The sequence below is a fragment of the Armigeres subalbatus genome, chromosome 1, assembly GCF_024139115.2.
Source record: "Armigeres subalbatus isolate Guangzhou_Male chromosome 1, GZ_Asu_2, whole genome shotgun sequence".
NCBI classification, from domain to species: Eukaryota; Metazoa; Arthropoda; class Insecta; order Diptera; family Culicidae; genus Armigeres; species Armigeres subalbatus.
In genome coordinates this window covers 203,975,255-203,991,504 of record NC_085139.1, presented here as the reverse complement: position 1 = coordinate 203,991,504, position 16,250 = coordinate 203,975,255, and the positions used below count along the sequence as shown (strand labels likewise).

The window sequence follows — 16,250 nt, the reverse complement described above, 5'->3', positions numbered from 1 at the left end:
TTGAACGACTCATATCTCTGACAGTTTTAAAGCTACAAATAACTTCTTTTTATGCATTTTGAAGAGAATTCTCCAAACTTTTTGAGAAAAATATCGACTTTTAGTAGAAGTGTTGCCATCTGCATTGTTTTTGCGTTTTAAGTATAAAATTGTATTTTTCTGCCAATGAGTATATTTTTATTTGGAAAATAACACCAGCATCGTGTTCTCCAGAGAATTTTGCATAAGAAACACTTTAAACCTCAAGGTACTATGAGCCGTTCTCGAGTTATAGAGTTTTGAATGTAATATGATTCATATGGAGCTTATCAATCACATAAGATTTTGTTATGCATACCCACTAGACTGGCCCAGATTAGTATGGGGAGAAAACAATGTTGTCGAATTCCACGGGGCACCCCCCAGAATTGTGTCTTTGGGTGAGAAAATCAATCTCTGAAAATTTCAGCTCAATCGCTTGTTGCATAAGCTGGCGCATTTGATTTGAAGTTTGTATGGGGATTTCAGCCAAAATGTATAGTAAAATACACCTCCGTCACTCATTCGATCTGGAAATTGGTTCTGATTGCTCGATTGACCTCAGAATTGCAAAAACGGCAGTTGGTATGCTACAGAACAATTTCACAGAACATTGCATGATGATTAAATGAACTTTTATATAGTTTTCGGCTGATTTATTAGGAGCTGATTTGTGTATTTTTGGATTTTTTGATCGAATCGCATCAGCCGAAACCTATATAAAAGTTTATTTAATCATCATACAATGTTCTGTGAAATTATTCTGTAGCATACCAACTGCCGTTTCTGCAATTCTGAGGTCAATCGAGCAATCAGAACCAATTCCCAGATCGAATGAGTGACGGAGGTGTATTTTCCTATACATTTTGGCTGAAATCCCCATACAAACTTCAAATCAAATGCGCCAGCTTATGCAACAAGCGATTGAGCTGAAATTTTCAGAGATTGATTTTCTCACCCAAAGACACAATCCTGGGGGGTGCCCCGTGGAATTAGACAACTTTTTGTTTCCTGGGCCAGTCTAATACCCACCCAACCTTTACCCTTTTTGCTAGAGTGTTTTTATAAAATTGCCAAGAATTCCAAGATATTGTTTTCTTAAAAGAAATTGTAAAACATGTAACATTGAATAGAAAATAATGTACTTGGCAACGTAGTCACTTTGGAAAAAATAACATTTCTGTATTGTTGTAAAGCGTACTATTAAACTATTACTCACATAGATACTATAGTATTTCACCTGCTATGGATTTTTTTTTTATTTTATAGATCATTAATTTATTTCAAAAGCTTTCGGCTCTTATGCTGTTAAGCGTTACGGAGCCGAAATCTTTTTTTTACTATTCTATTCTTACAAAATAACGTTGGATTAAGTTCACTGAAAGACTCGTGTTTTAATCATAGAAACAAACATTTCGGGAATGGTGTACTTCTCGTGCATTTTGAAAATAATATTTTGACCATATGTTTCGAGTCCATAGTTCGAACCAGTCAAATTTAAATAGCAAACAATGGGACAGGATTTCCCGTAAAATGCAACATGTTGTGAGCAAATCGGTTAAGGGCAAGTGCCTAAAAAGTGGATGAAACTTTTCTGCACACACACAGACATCAACTCACCTGAAGCTGAATCGATTGGTATACAACACTATGGATCCCCGGGCCTTCTATAAAAAGTTTGTTTTCGAAGCGAACATATAGCCTTTAAGAACGCTTAGTGTACGAGAAAGGGAAGAATAAAGTAGCTCATAAGGAAGTAGACTTTCACTATGTTATTTTGGGAAAAGGGTATGAAAAAGGCAAATCATTAAGTAAATGATACTTGTACTTTCAGAAGAAGAGGGTAAGTGATTTGTGACTATTTGTGACAAGTGGGAGGTAAGAGGGTTGAAAATGGCAAAAAACGTTGGATGCAATTTTCAAACGAATTTTGTAGTTATACACAAGGCAGAAGAAAAGCTTAATGTCAATACTAGTCGACCAGAGGAGAACTATCCACGAAAAGTTTTTATCTTACTACCACGGGAATTAAACCCACACTTCACAGCACACAAATGTGATTTGACGATAGCCATGAGCTCTCAGTCACTCACCACTCAATCGAACATTGTCAACTGTTTGTGTATGTATATTATCAAAATATGAAAATAGTAGACAAAAAACAAACATCATAAAAATGGTCTTCATTGAGATAATTATTTTATTTTCTATATTTTGAAAATAAATGGATAATGTTTGCTGTATTTTTTGCATTTTTAACTCCTAGAGAATTCAGATTTTCTTAAACCATGTGACATATTGCGTTAAAGGTTGACCCTAAGGATGCCGAAAAACTTTGCAGAAGAAGGATCACTCAGGAAAATCGACACATACTTTATGGGAAAAATCCATGTATTTTGAAATATGCATATCATGCGTCGGCACATACCTAATTGCATACAAATTCACACATGGATACTATGACCCAGATGGATAGTATGTGTGAACACTTATGCAATGCATGTGGGCCCATGGAATATATGTGTCGAAAATATGGAATCCATTTTGCTAACCCCATTGCAAAAATCCATGTGTGAACTCAAGAATATAATATGGAGTTTTTGTGAGTAATCCTTGCTGGAACGACGATCAAAATTGTTTATTCTGCCAGCACTGCCAAACTACGTGTATGTACCAATCATTCAACTGAGCGTTATTTCAAAAATTTTATTTTTTTAGGACTGAGGAACAAATTGTAGTATAGTGCTGGCAGAAACATTTCAACAATCAAACTCCCAAGCGTTGTAAAATTTCCAGCAATGCTTATTCTTCAGCAAACTTTTTCGGCATCTTTCAGACTATATGCTAACGTATTGAGTCAGATGATTGAATTAACGATAAAATAAAGCCGCTAGGAGCAAGAATGCAAAAAATAAACCATGCTAATCTTCATATAAATTTCAAACGCGATGCAGAAAGTGGGGAAGCAACCAATTGAGCTTTGTGTGTGTATGTGTCAATGCGAATGTGTGTGTATGTTCGGAAATTGGTAAAAATATTCAATGTTCACAGTGAAAAAAGGACTTTTCATTTTTAAAATCCTGTATCTCAAGATCGGAACATAGTACCTCGGGGTTTCAAGCGTTTCCAATGTAAAATGGCCAAAGAACACGTTGGTGAGGTTATTTTTTAAATAAAATTATACTCATTGGGTAAAAAATGCATTTTTCGGACAAAAACATAAAAATTGTTCATTTGGCAACACTGCACATCAAAAAAATATTTTTTTATAAATTCCTTGAAAAATCTTCTTTCGAATGGTTACCTTAGATTCATTATAGACCTCACAGTTCCAGAGATATTAACAAAACAAAATGATGAGTTTCATACATTTGTCCGAAAAGGGGATGGTCGTATTAATCGTGGGGAGGTCCAATCACTACGAATAACCCATACATAAACAATTGGTCAAAATTTCATTTAATTTTAAGAAAGTCGATTGCACGTTTGCATTTTTTTTCGGTCACTTCATATGGAATGACCCATATATATTTGCACTTAAAGCAGCTGCAGTTCTCTTTATCCAACACTCCTCCTTAGTGTGCACGCCTCGCAACTCTCCTGGCTCCTCCTAACACCGAGCCTCCCGTCCATCCAGAGCTGCTCCTCGCTGGAACAATTCCTCCTGGTCCAAATCCGTTGCCCGTACAAATGGCCTCCACTCCGATGTTTGTACGACAACCTCTCCAGCACATGTTCCGATCCAAAGCTCCTCCTGGACTCCTGCTGACCAGCCAGCACCCTACCGAACGTTCCAACCTCCTGATGAATTCCGTCCGGCGCTACCCAAGACTTACGTGGCTGATCCATGATTCCACTGCGATAACGTCGACGGCCATAACATCCCACTAAGATGGAGAACGGGAATCGTGTCTGGGCCTATAACCTGTTGGCCGAAGAAGGGAACCCTCTTCTGCCAGCAGCTGCAGTTCTCTTTATTCAACAATGGGTATATACAATAATCCATAACAAACTTCCTTAATGTATACCAAAGAGCAAATTTTTGACACCCTGGTGGTAAATCAGGTAAGTCAGAAGTAAAAATGTTATACAAAATGGGCCCCAGTATGCTGCCTTGGGGAACACCAGCTCTTACAGGTAATCTATCAGATTTAGAATTCTGATAGTTTACCTGCAGTGAGCGATCTGATAAATAATTTTGGATCAGTTTAATAATGTACAGAGGAAAATTAAAATTCATCAATTTTACAATCAAACCTTCATGCCAAACACTGTCAAATGCTTTCTCTATATCAAGAAGAGCAACTCCAGTCGAATATCCTTCAGATTTGTTGAGCCGAATTAAGTTCGTAACTCTTAATAACTGATGAGTGGTTGAATGCCCATGGCGAAAACCAAATTGCTCGTCAGCAAAAATAGAATTGTCATTAATATGAACCATCATTCTATTTAAAATAATCTTTTCAAACAGTTTGCTTATTGAAGAAAGCAAACTGATTGGGCGATAACTAGAAGCCTCAGCTGGATTTTTGTCCGGCTTTAAAATTGAAACAACTTTGGCGTTTTTCCATTTATCTGGAAAGTATGCCAATTGAAAACATTTGTTAAATAAATTATCCAAAAAGGATAAAGAGCTCTCAGGAAGTTTTTTGATAAGTATGTAGAAAATACCATCATATTTCATATTTCATATTTTTAAATTTTCTAGTAATAGATCTCACTTCATCTAAATTAGTTCCCATCGAAGGGTCAAAAACATTATCTTGTTAATTATTATCATTTGTTAAAAAAAAATTATTTCCCTCTTTAAGCGCTGGAATTGACTTTTGAGGTTTTTTAAGAATAATTTTAAGAAGTTAATTTCCAAAAGGGTTTTGAACTGGGATCCAACTTCGAGACATTATTCTCAAAGTTGGAATTTCTCAGGATAGCGAAACGTTTTTTTTTAAATTTCATTTTGCAAATCTCGCCAAATAACTTTCAAGGCGGGATCGCGAGTTCTTTGGTATTGCCTTCGCCTCACATTTTTAAGACGGATCAGTAGCTGAAGATCGTCGTCAATAATAATGGAGTTGAATTTAAATTCACATTTAGGAATTGCAATGCCTTTGGCTTCGACAATTAAATTTGTCAAAGATACGAGAGCATTATCAATATCACTTTTGGTATCGAGAGGAATATCAACATCAAAATTCCTATCGATATACGTTTTATATAAATCCCAATCAGCTCTATGATAATTAAAAGTAGAGCCGATTGGATTATAAATGGCTTCTTGTGAGATTTGAAACGTCACAGGAAAGTCAGGTGATCAGAGTCAAAGTCAGCATGAGTTACCAATTGGCCACACAGCTGACTTGAATCCTTCTTTTTCTTCTTCTTATTGGCATTACATCCCCACACTGGGACAGAGCCGCCTCGCAGCTTAGTGTTCATTAAGCACTTCCACAGTTGTTAACTGCGAGGTTTCTAAGCCAGGTTACCATTGTTGCATTCGTATATCATGAGGCCAACACGATGATACTGTTATGCCCGGGGAAGTCGAGACAACTTTCAATCCGAAAATTGCCTAGACCGGCACCGGGAATCGAACCCAGCCATCCTCAGCATGGTCTTGCTTTGTAGCCGCGCGTCTTTCCTCACGGCTAAGGAGGGCCCGTTAAAGGCCCGGCTGACTTGAATCCCAAAACCAAATCAATTGTCGAAGGATTTCGAGTGGATGAAAAACATGTTGGGCCATTGGGATATTGAATAGTATAATATCCCGCAGAACAATCTTCAAATAAAATGTTGCCGTTGGAATTGCTTTGAGCATTATTCCATGAACGGTGTTTGGCATTGAAGTCACCAATTACGAAGAAGCCAAGCAAGCCTTTGGCACAGCAGAGTGCGATTGAATTCGCATTCTATACCGTCCCGCCCAGACAGTTACTGGAGCATGGAGTGCGATCCTCTCGTGCCATGTGCACTCGCTTGGCTGTGGATATACAATAGTAAAGCACATGTGGAGATTGGACAAATCAAGCATCCGAAAGATATTCAATTTGCAAAAAGAGAGCTAACCGCGGTGGAGGTTGGTACTCGGATTCTGATGGCTTTTCCGCAAACGTGACCTTTAAGTGGTCTTGTTGTGTAGGGGTTATCACGCCTATCTAGAGAGTAGGAGGTTGAGGGTTCGAGTCCCTCCAAGACACGTGGATTCTTTTTCGCAAATTTCATATCAATTTGTCCATTTCGAAACATATGCTGTGCATATGCACAGCAAGATATTTGACAAAAAAAATGGTTTTCGTACGGCCGAGTTGCCGAATAATATGCAATTAATTGAAGAATTTTGATTTGTTGCGAGTCAGAATTTGAAGATCAGCTTTCAACAAATTCTTTTGCTGCCCATTGCATTGAAAAGGCAAGTAGGCTGCAATGGAGGAAAATTGTCCAAAATTTGTTTCAACAGAAACTCCCAAGGTTTCAAAAACTTTGGTTTCAAACGAAGAAAATAATGTATGTTTGATACGTCTATTAATGACAATGGCTTTTAAATACGTTTCAGTTATAATGGCAATATGCACATTATGAACTGAAAGGAAGTTGAATAATTCATCTTCCTTACCCTTTAGAGAGCGGGCATTCCAATTTAGAACTTTCACACAATTATTTGGATCCATTAAAACGGAGTCCGATAACAATTTTTTGTGTGTACTTTATACCAACCTGAACAGCTTCAGGTATGGTATTTGCTTTGAACATTGCATCAATCATGTGATGCAATTGTTCAGTTAAAAACCCAGATTAATCCACCTAGCGGTGATGGTGCCTTTCTCGCGCAAAAAGGTAATAAATGTAGCCTTTACGCTTACACCTCGATGATGTACAAGAAAGGCAAAACAGTTACACCGTCTAATGTTATGATAGAAAATTTGCACTAGTAGACGACAGATGGCGCTGCCAAAAGTTTCTCGAATTTCCTATGTTCGAATTTTGACTTTCGGACAATTTCATAGTACTATGAAACTGAACGAAGAGCATACTTACGCCTAAATGCGCGCAACACGAGCATCTTTATAGCACGATGAAACTCGTAATGGGAGCAAGCCACGGATAAACTTTAAAAATATTCATAGATGCAAGGCATTTTTCATAACACATTATTGTTCTATGTGATTATGTCTCATCACTATTTTAATATTATCTATTTTTTGCAATTCGCAATTATTATGAAATTCAATAGTGATCAACAGCGTTTTAGTCTCTGTCGGATGCAACTTGTTGCAAGAAAATCGATTAAGAGTTTCTATGTGAAAATTTGGCTAATGTTTTTTATGGCATTTTGTGCACACACACACACATACACACGGACAGACAGACATTTGTTCAGCTCATCGAGCTGAGTCGAATGGTATATAATACTAGGGGTCTCCGAGACTTCTATCAAAAGTTCGAATTTGGAGTGAAATGATAGCCTTTCGGTACAACTTAGTTGTACGAGAAAGGCAAAAAACAAAATCGGAAGCAGACATGCTACCTGAATCGGCAACATGACCGTTATTTTCCGTTGGGACATAGGTATAAAAATAATTTTGAGAAGAGAAATTTTATCTACCAGCAGCGATGTTTGCATACGTGGGTACATTGGAAAAATTGGTCAGGTCGTCAGGACGATTTGGTTACACGACGAAAGCTAACGTCGTGCGCGTCATTGACAATGCGTAGAGTAGCAATGAAGACAATGCAACTCGTCGCTACTGTGGCATTTCGTGCTATGACGATGGCGATTATCAGCCCTGCCCGTAACTGCCGGATCGGAAGCGAACACCATCTTTGCAGAGTTTATGGACGGCATTCTTGGATCATGCCCTGCCCATCGTACCCTTCCGGCTTTAGCTACCTTCTGGGTACTGGGTAAGCCGTAGAGCTGGACGAGCTCGTGGTTCATTCTTCGCCGCTACACACCGTCTTCTTGCACACCGCCAAAGATGGTCCCAAGCACCCATCTTTCGAATACTCCGAGTGCTTGCAAGTCCTCCTCGAGCATTGTCCATGTTTCATGTCCATAGAGGACAACCGGTCTTATTAGCGTCTTGTATAGGGACGTTCCGATACTTCCGATATATCGGAATATCGATATTTTGGTTTCGATATCCGATATTTTTGTATCGATATTTTGCTTTCAATATATCGGTCATATCGATATTTTTGCTTTCGATATATTGAATCAGAACAAAGTCACACAAAAATAACAATTGCATTGTATTTTGTGAAAAAAAAACTTCAAAATGGATCTGAAACGCCTTATTTTTAATGACTAAGATAATTTTTCTCGGTGGCGCGGATAGTGTGAGGAGTGCGCTGCCATCACAAATAGTTTTGGCAACTCGACACTTGTGCAACATCTGTCATGCCGCTGGTTCTTGAATCCTTACGTGAACTCAATTATATATTTGACGTGTTCCTATGAAAAACTAACTTTAGAAATTAGGAAAAGATTTGTGGAAATGGAAATTCAGAAGAATTGGAAAACATATGAAATTTTTTTTTCGAAATTCAAAAGAATGCCCCCTAGGAATTTAATTAATTTTCTTTGAAATATTTCTACAGATTTACTAATGATTTTGGAAATGGAAATTTTTGCGAAAAAAATTTGATGAATGTCTCTGAAAATCGGAGAGAATTTTCTGTTTCATGTGAAACATAAAGATAATTTCTCGTGAAAGTTAAGAGAAATTCCTTTTTAGTTTACAATATTTCAATGAATTTTCTTGTGAAAATTCTTATTTTTTTTTAATTTTGAAAAAACGCCACCGCTATCGGTTAAAACTACGATGAACGCCGCCGCCGATGATTGTTGGACTGGGACACTCTAGAAGCAGATTGGATTTGATAAAAGAAAAAAAGACATTTCTAATAATTATTGTAAATGGGTAATACGGTAAATTACCGTCGGTAATACGATAGTAATTGAATAACTACAACAAATAAATTCTAAATATGTATTCTCATTTCTGAAATATCATATGATTTTCCGATATATCGATATTTTCCTTCCAATATATCGGTGATATCGATACTTTGATTCGATTATCGTATCGAATCAAATATCGATATTTTGAAGTATCGTCCCTAGTCTTGTACATGACACATTTGGTGCGGTGGTGAATCTTTTTTTACCGCAGTTTCTTCTGGAGCCCGTAGTAGGCCCGACTTCCACAGATGATGCGCCTTCGTATTCCACGACTAACATTGTTATCAGCCGTTAGCAAGGATCCAAGGTAGACGAATTCCTCGAACACCTCGAAGTCTGTTTATCGTAACACTGCCTCCCATGCGGGCCCTGTTGCGCTCGGTTCCGCCCACAAGCATGTACTTTGTCTTTGACGCATTCACCACCAGTCCAACTTTTGTTGCTTCACATTTCAGGCAGGTGTACAGTTCTGCCACCTTTGCAAATGTTCGGCCGACAATGTGTCATCCGCGAAACAATATTTTATCATAAATAACACATAATCAAACAACTTTTTTGAGACAGTTTCATATATCTGGTTCCTTAGTTCAAACATGACAAAGGTCTGGCGAATAACCAGGCAAATTTAAAAGGAAAATATCGTTGAGTTGACAATGTAAATTATTTACTTACTTACTTATGGATCCTGTACACCTCCGGTGGTGCAAAGGGCCGACTTGATACTTGAAAGATCTCCATCCTGAGCGTTGCCCCCGGCTATCGCTTTAACCTGTTGCCAGGTTAGATTTCGGTCGACTTCTTTTATTTCTATATTGAGGCTTCGCCGCCATAAGCCTCTAGGTCTGCCTCTGCTACGATGTCCCGCTGGGTTCCAGTCTAATGCTTGTTTACAGATTTCGTTTCCGCCCCTACGTAGAGTGTGGCCGACCCAGCCCCACTTCCGATCCCGAATTTCTGTTGCTATCGGCCTCTGGTGACAACGACGATGGAGCTCGTTGATTGAGATCCAGTTGTGAGACCACCAGGTCCGAATTATATACCGCAGGCATCTGTTAATGAACACCTGCAGCCGTTGAGTGTTCTCCACTGATGCACACCATGTTTCGCTAGCGTATAACTGCACAGATTTAACGTTAGAATTGAAAATTTTGATGTGTTCACTTATCTGCCTGTTTTTCCAGATATTTCTTAAACTCGCCCCACATATTCTCGTGATTGAGACGATCGAAAGCTTTTTCATAGTCAATAAATACCAAGTAAAGGGACTCTTGGAATTCGTTGACCTGTTCCAGAATGATGCGGAGCGTGACAATATGGTCCAAACAGGATCTTCCAGCACGGAATCCGGCCTGCTGCCACCGGAGAGTCGCATCGATCTTCTCCTGAATCCGAGCTAGGATAATTTTGCATAGAACTTTTAGAACGGCACACAGCAACATAATGCCGCGCCAGTTATCGCATACAGTCAGGTCACCCATTTTGGGCACCTTCACTAAGGTACCTTGCATCCATTCGACCGGGAAAGTTGCGGTGTCCCAGATATTACGAAATAAACAATGCAGTAGTTGAGCGGATGTCATGGGGTCAGCTTTGAGCATCTCGGCTGATATGCGGTCGACCCCTGGGGCTTTATTCGATTTCATGCTTTGGATGGCTGTTTGAATCTCTAGCAGTGATGGAGCTTCGGTATTGACGCGTGTTATACGTCGGATCCTAGGCAGATCATGCCGAGGTGGTGATGGCCTGGCTGGCACTTGAAAAAGTTGTTCGAAGTGCTCGAACCAGCGTTTCAGCTGGTCAGTTGGGTCGGTCAATAACTGATCATTCGCGTCTTTCACAGGCATCGTTGCATTCATCTTCGCCCCGCTTAAGCGTCGTGAGATATCGTAGAGGAGGCGAATGTCCCCGGTTGCGGCGGCTCTCTCTCCTTCGTCGGCCAGAGAGTCTGCCCACGCTCGTTTGTCCCGTCGACATGAGCGTTTTACTTCCTTCTAAAGAGCCGAGTATCGTTGACGGGCTAAGAATTTGGCTCCTCTGGTTTTCGATCGCTCTATCGCGGCTTTGGCTTCTCTTCGTTCCTCTATCTTTCTCCAGGTCTCATCGGTGATCCATTGTTTTCTCTGGGTGCGTAGTTCGCCCAGATTGTTCTCGCTGGTGGTGATGAAGGCATTCTTGATGGCGGTCCATTGGTCTTCCACGCTGCCACTTTCCGGAATATCTGCAGCACGCGTCTCCAGTTCTTCAACGAAGGACCGTTTCACCGTGGCATCTTCTAGTCGGCGTGTGTTGAATCGTCGTCCAATTTTTTCCTCCTGCCGACGAATCCGCGCAATGCGCAGGCGTATTTCGCCGATGAGGAGGTGATGATCAGACGCGATATCGGCACTACGTTTATTCCGTACATCAAGAAGGCTCCGTTTCCATTTTCGGCTGATGCAGATGTGATCGATTTGATTTTCTGTAAAGCCGTCACGGGAGACCCACGTGACCTTGTGAACCGGTCGATGAGGGAAGAGCGATCCCCCAATAACCATGTCGTTATTACCACAAAATTCTGCGAACAGCTCCCCGTTTTCGCTCATTTCTCCGAGACCATGGCGTCCGATAATGCGCTCATGGTTCGAGTTGTCGGATCCGATCTTCGCATTGAAGTCGCCCAAACAGATCTTGATATCACCCTTCGGAATTCTATCTACGACGGCATTGAGTTGACTGTAGAAGTTCTCTTTGTCTTGCAGATCGGCAGCATCGGTTGGCGCATAACATAGGAATATAGTAAGGTTTCGGACCCGTGTTCTAAGTCTGGCAACGATTATCCTTTCACTTAAAGTATCCCACTTCATAAGCACAGAGTGTGCCTCAACGCTTAGTAGGAAGCCAACTCCGCGATGCCGGGGAGCGTGTTCACCTCGTAAACCAGAGTATAGCAGAACTTGTCTCGACGGCGTTCTGTGTTCTCCAAAGTTTGGCCAACGGACTTCACTCAGTCCCAGGATCTCAAGCTTCATGCGGCGTGCCTCATTGGCAAGTTGTGCCAATTTACCCTGCTTGGCTAGGGTTGAAACGTTCCATGTTCCTATTCGTGCTCGTTGTTTCTGTTGAAATACCAATCGATTCACTCGAGTAGAACACTTGATAAACAATAACAACTCTCGTGAGGCCATCACGATTGTTTTGTAAACAATTCTCTTTTCACCCGTTCCCTTAATATACATGTAATACATGATAATAATTGTTATTCTTTTACGTGAATCGCGTCATATTTTACGTCGCGTTTACTATAACGGGCACCTTATAGTCTACAAATGGAAATACCCCCCACCCTGTTTTGTCTTCCACATACAGACTCAGCGGAAGTTGAATGTTGACCTGTCGCATGACATGTTTTGAGCCAAAAATTAAAATGTCCTCCCTGACAGCTGTCCCGGGGATTTCCCAAACAAAGCAAAATTCATTTATATCAGTCAACAAGGAACCACTGAGACTTGCAAGATACTCGTGGTTACACACTACGGTTCCAAAATGACCGGAAATTATTGTGAATTATCATCAAAGGAATAAGAGAGATAAGGAATATTTACACGTAGGATTTGTCACAGACCATTGACTTAAGACTACAATCACACATGTCCATGTGTTGCATAAAATGAAAATGGATTGTGAAATGAAAGGGTTAGGGTGTGTTCTTAATCAGAAACGGCCATCTTGAAATGTAGAATGCAAGTTCAGCGGTTTAAAACAAGTATCCACATTTTGATTTTTTTTTTCTAAGATTCGGCTAGAACTGTACATGTACGACGTGTACCACTTTTATTGGCTACGAAATTTTGACATATACCACACATACAAATGAGTTACCTACCATTTTACGATAGGCATATTCTACGTTCGGCATAATGGACGTTAGGCATAATTCTGCCTTCTTTATGTCATTCTATGCCGAACGTCCATTATGCCTAACGGGGTAAACCCCATGTAAACAATTTAAAAATTGTTAATCTATCAATTAAGCTGACAACAATTTGTCTAACACAATTTACTAGGTATACACAATATTGTATAAGAGAAAAGCAAAACTCATGTTGATGTCATGTATTCATGAACGCTGCACACACAAACACAAAATACGATCAGTTTTTCTTGGCATGTTGCCAAGTCATTGATACCATTGACTCACTCAACAACGAGAGACCTTACGCGTTCTAGTTTCACTAGGGTTGGTCAACATACGTTTTCACAATTTCTAAACTTTGATACCACTATCGTGGAGTACCCAAGCTGAAAAACTCCTCGGGGTATTTAGTAACTATTTTTATTTCACAATCGAGAATACATCAACAGAGAAAACACTTTACTGACAGAAGAACAGGGTATCACGAATTACGCGAGCGTAGTTGTTGAAGCGTTCCACTCCACGGTCGACGCAGGTGAAGGTACGTGGCAGCGACTGTGTTCTCAAATTGAAGATTTGCTGGAGGTTTTGTTCCAGGAAGGGCTGGGTAACCTGCTGGAAGTATTCGTATTTCTGAGTGATCTGAGCACCCACAATGGTCGAGATCGACTCGGTGTAGTCGATGGCATTCCAGTCGATGAATCCGCGGACAACGATGTTCTGCAGTTCGGTGGACTGGACCTGAGCTTCTTCGATAGCACTGTGCACATTGGCAGTGGCTCCAGTGATGTCCAGGTTGGCCTCGCTGGCGCAACGCTGCAGAGCCTGTCCCACCCATTCAATTTCGAGTTCCCAGTTGGCGGTTGCCACATCCAGACAAATCTGCTGGGCAGAAGATCCGCTGACCAACTCTTCGGTATCTTCCTTGATCTGTTCGATTTCCTCGAGAGCGGAGTTCATGCGGCCAATCAAATCACGGTTCAGGTCAATTAACTGGTCGCTCATGGTGAATCGGACGTTGTCGAATGTACCTTCCATCAGCTGATGAACAGTTTCCGCCTGAGCCTGGATTTCCAGCAGATATTCGACGAACTCATCCTGGCTTTGAGCCATGGACTGTTTGAAACCACATGAAGGATAGAAGTTAGTAAACTTAGAAAACCGAGTTGAATGAATGATACCAAACATCAAAGCATAAAAGCGTTTTTAATATTGAACGCTAATCTCAACAATTTTGATACTATACAGGTAGATTGTTTGGTATCACTTTAAATTTCGCTAATATCTCTCGAAATTTAAAAATTCTGGTTTTATAACTTCACAAGTCACTTCACTCACCTGTCCGGCGATGGCCAGCAATAAACACAAGAAGAGTTTCATTGTTAGTTTGATTTAAGCCGAATGCTAATTTCCAATCCGCTCCCAAAGAAGGCTTCAACTTGACTGACCTCAAACTGGTGGCAATTTCAAATTAAAGTTTTGTCCACCCCCAATCATATCGATCTGCTATTTAACACAATCTCATTTCATCGCATCGACGTGGCGGATGCCGTGTAGACGGATTTATCGCACCTGTAGAACGTTGATTATCGAAATCAGGAAACAAGGCTGCTGTGTATGGAAGAGAATGTCGTAATAGTCCAAACAAGTGGAAGTTAATCTAATCTGCTAGCCCGAAAACCACAAACTTATGACCCTGCTGTAATTCAGCAATCCAACGCTTGAAAACGCATACACTGGATGATGTCCGAATTTCCGATAAGATTATATGACTTGATTAGGGAGACCTGTAATTGGTCAATACAGCAAATTGACCACCTCACAATGCTGGAAAATATTCCGCAGGTGCTGTGTTGGAGCAAATTATCGGTAAACGATGAACGAAACTTTGAGACCCCCTTTTGGGTAATTTATTTTATTCACACAAAACGTATGCGAGTTTAGTCATAAAGACCTGCAACAAAAATTATCTGGACGACCATATTCAAAACGGTTAAGATTGAGTTGATGTTGCCTGCAGGTATAATATGAATCGAATGTTAATACAATTAATGTTATTTTTACGCATTTTTCTACGAAACTGCTGTCGGAAATAATCATAAAGATAAAGCCCTCGTATGGAGGCTTATATTAAAAAATAATTATTTATGGCTGCAGATATTTTCGAGATTTTTTTAACCTCCGACATTCGCACCAAATAATCAGCACACTTAAATCTGTTGTATTTTACAGCTCTTGATTAATGCTCCGGCATCATATCCCACTTTTAAGCTTTCTGGTCTGCCTTTTTCAACGTCCACCAACCGGAATTTAATGGATCACCGAAAACATTCGTGCTTCATACATCTTGCTAGGTCTACTTCGGTCTCTACTCACAACCACGTGCTTCTTGGTAGAATAAGTTATAACGTTAATACTACCAATATCTCTCTTCAATGGGACAAAAGACTCAAACTACCATTGTGCGATTGTTTCTAATGCAGTCGATATAGCCCGTAAAGCACGAAGCATTTGCGATTGCACGATGTCACTGCCGTTCCTCTGCACACCAAATCTTCTTATCACACCACTAAGTGCAACGTTGAACAACAAATTTGACACTCGCTTGTAATCCGAATACTTTTTTTTAGCCACCAAGCAATAAATGTACCAAAACATGTTGTATAAGTTGTACTCTCGAATTCATTTGGAATCATCCAAATGGCTAAACGTGGCTAAACATTTAAGCCATCGATTATCAGCCATATTGGCGTAACTAGGCCCGATAGGGGGGAAATCATTCATTTATTTAGTTAACATCTAAACAGATAACACTGAATCAACAATTCGACGCCACAATACACGGTTCGAGGCCGAATCGCTCCATCCTCGAATGCACCCCACGCTCGCCAAGTCGTTTTGCACCTGGTCTGCCCTCGCTGTGCTCCGCACCGTCTCGTACCTGCCGAATCGGAAGCGAACACCATCTTTGCAGGGTTGCTGTCCGGCATTCTTGCAACATGTCCTGCCCATCGTACCCTTCCAGCTTTAGCTGCCTTCTGGATACTGGGTTCGCCGTAGAGTTGGGCGAGCTCATGGTTCATTCTTCGTCGCCACACACCGTCTTCTTGTACACCGCCAAAGATGGTCCTAAGCACCCGTCTCTCGAATACTCCGAGTGCTTGCAAGTCCTCCTCGAGCATTGGCCATGTTTCATGTCCGTAGAGGACTACCGGTCTTATCAGCGTCTTGTACATGACATATTTGGTGCGGTGGTGAATCTTTTTTGATCGAATCTGGAGCCCGTAGTAGGCTCGACTTCCACACTAACATTGTTATCAGCCGTTAGCAAGGATCCAAGGTAGACGAATTCCTCGACCACCTCGAAGGTATCCCCGTCTA

General features: G+C 40.5%; 1 protein-coding gene across 1 annotated transcript; it reads right to left on the bottom strand.

The window, feature by feature from the left end:
* Positions 1-13,273: 13,273 nt before the first annotated feature.
* Positions 13,274-14,364, bottom strand: LOC134210023 (uncharacterized). The gene is made up of 2 exons (XM_062686050.1): positions 14,208-14,364; positions 13,274-13,985 (listed from the first exon to the last, which is right to left on the bottom strand). Exons 1-2 carry the CDS (start codon positions 14,247-14,249, stop codon positions 13,329-13,331), a joined length of 699 nt encoding a protein of 232 aa, XP_062542034.1. The 5' UTR covers positions 14,250-14,364; the 3' UTR covers positions 13,274-13,328.
* Positions 14,365-16,250: the final 1,886 nt, after the last annotated feature.

Excerpts from the sequence above, each read along its gene's own strand:
- LOC134210023 (XM_062686050.1), bottom strand. The coding sequence starts at position 14,249 with ATGAAACTCTTCTTGTGTTTATTGCTGGCCATCGCCGGACAG. Across the intron at positions 13,986-14,207 it reads TGCTGGCCATCGCCGGACAG|TCCATGGCTCAAAGCCAGGA; the intron begins GTGAGTGAAGTG and ends GGTTTCAAACAG.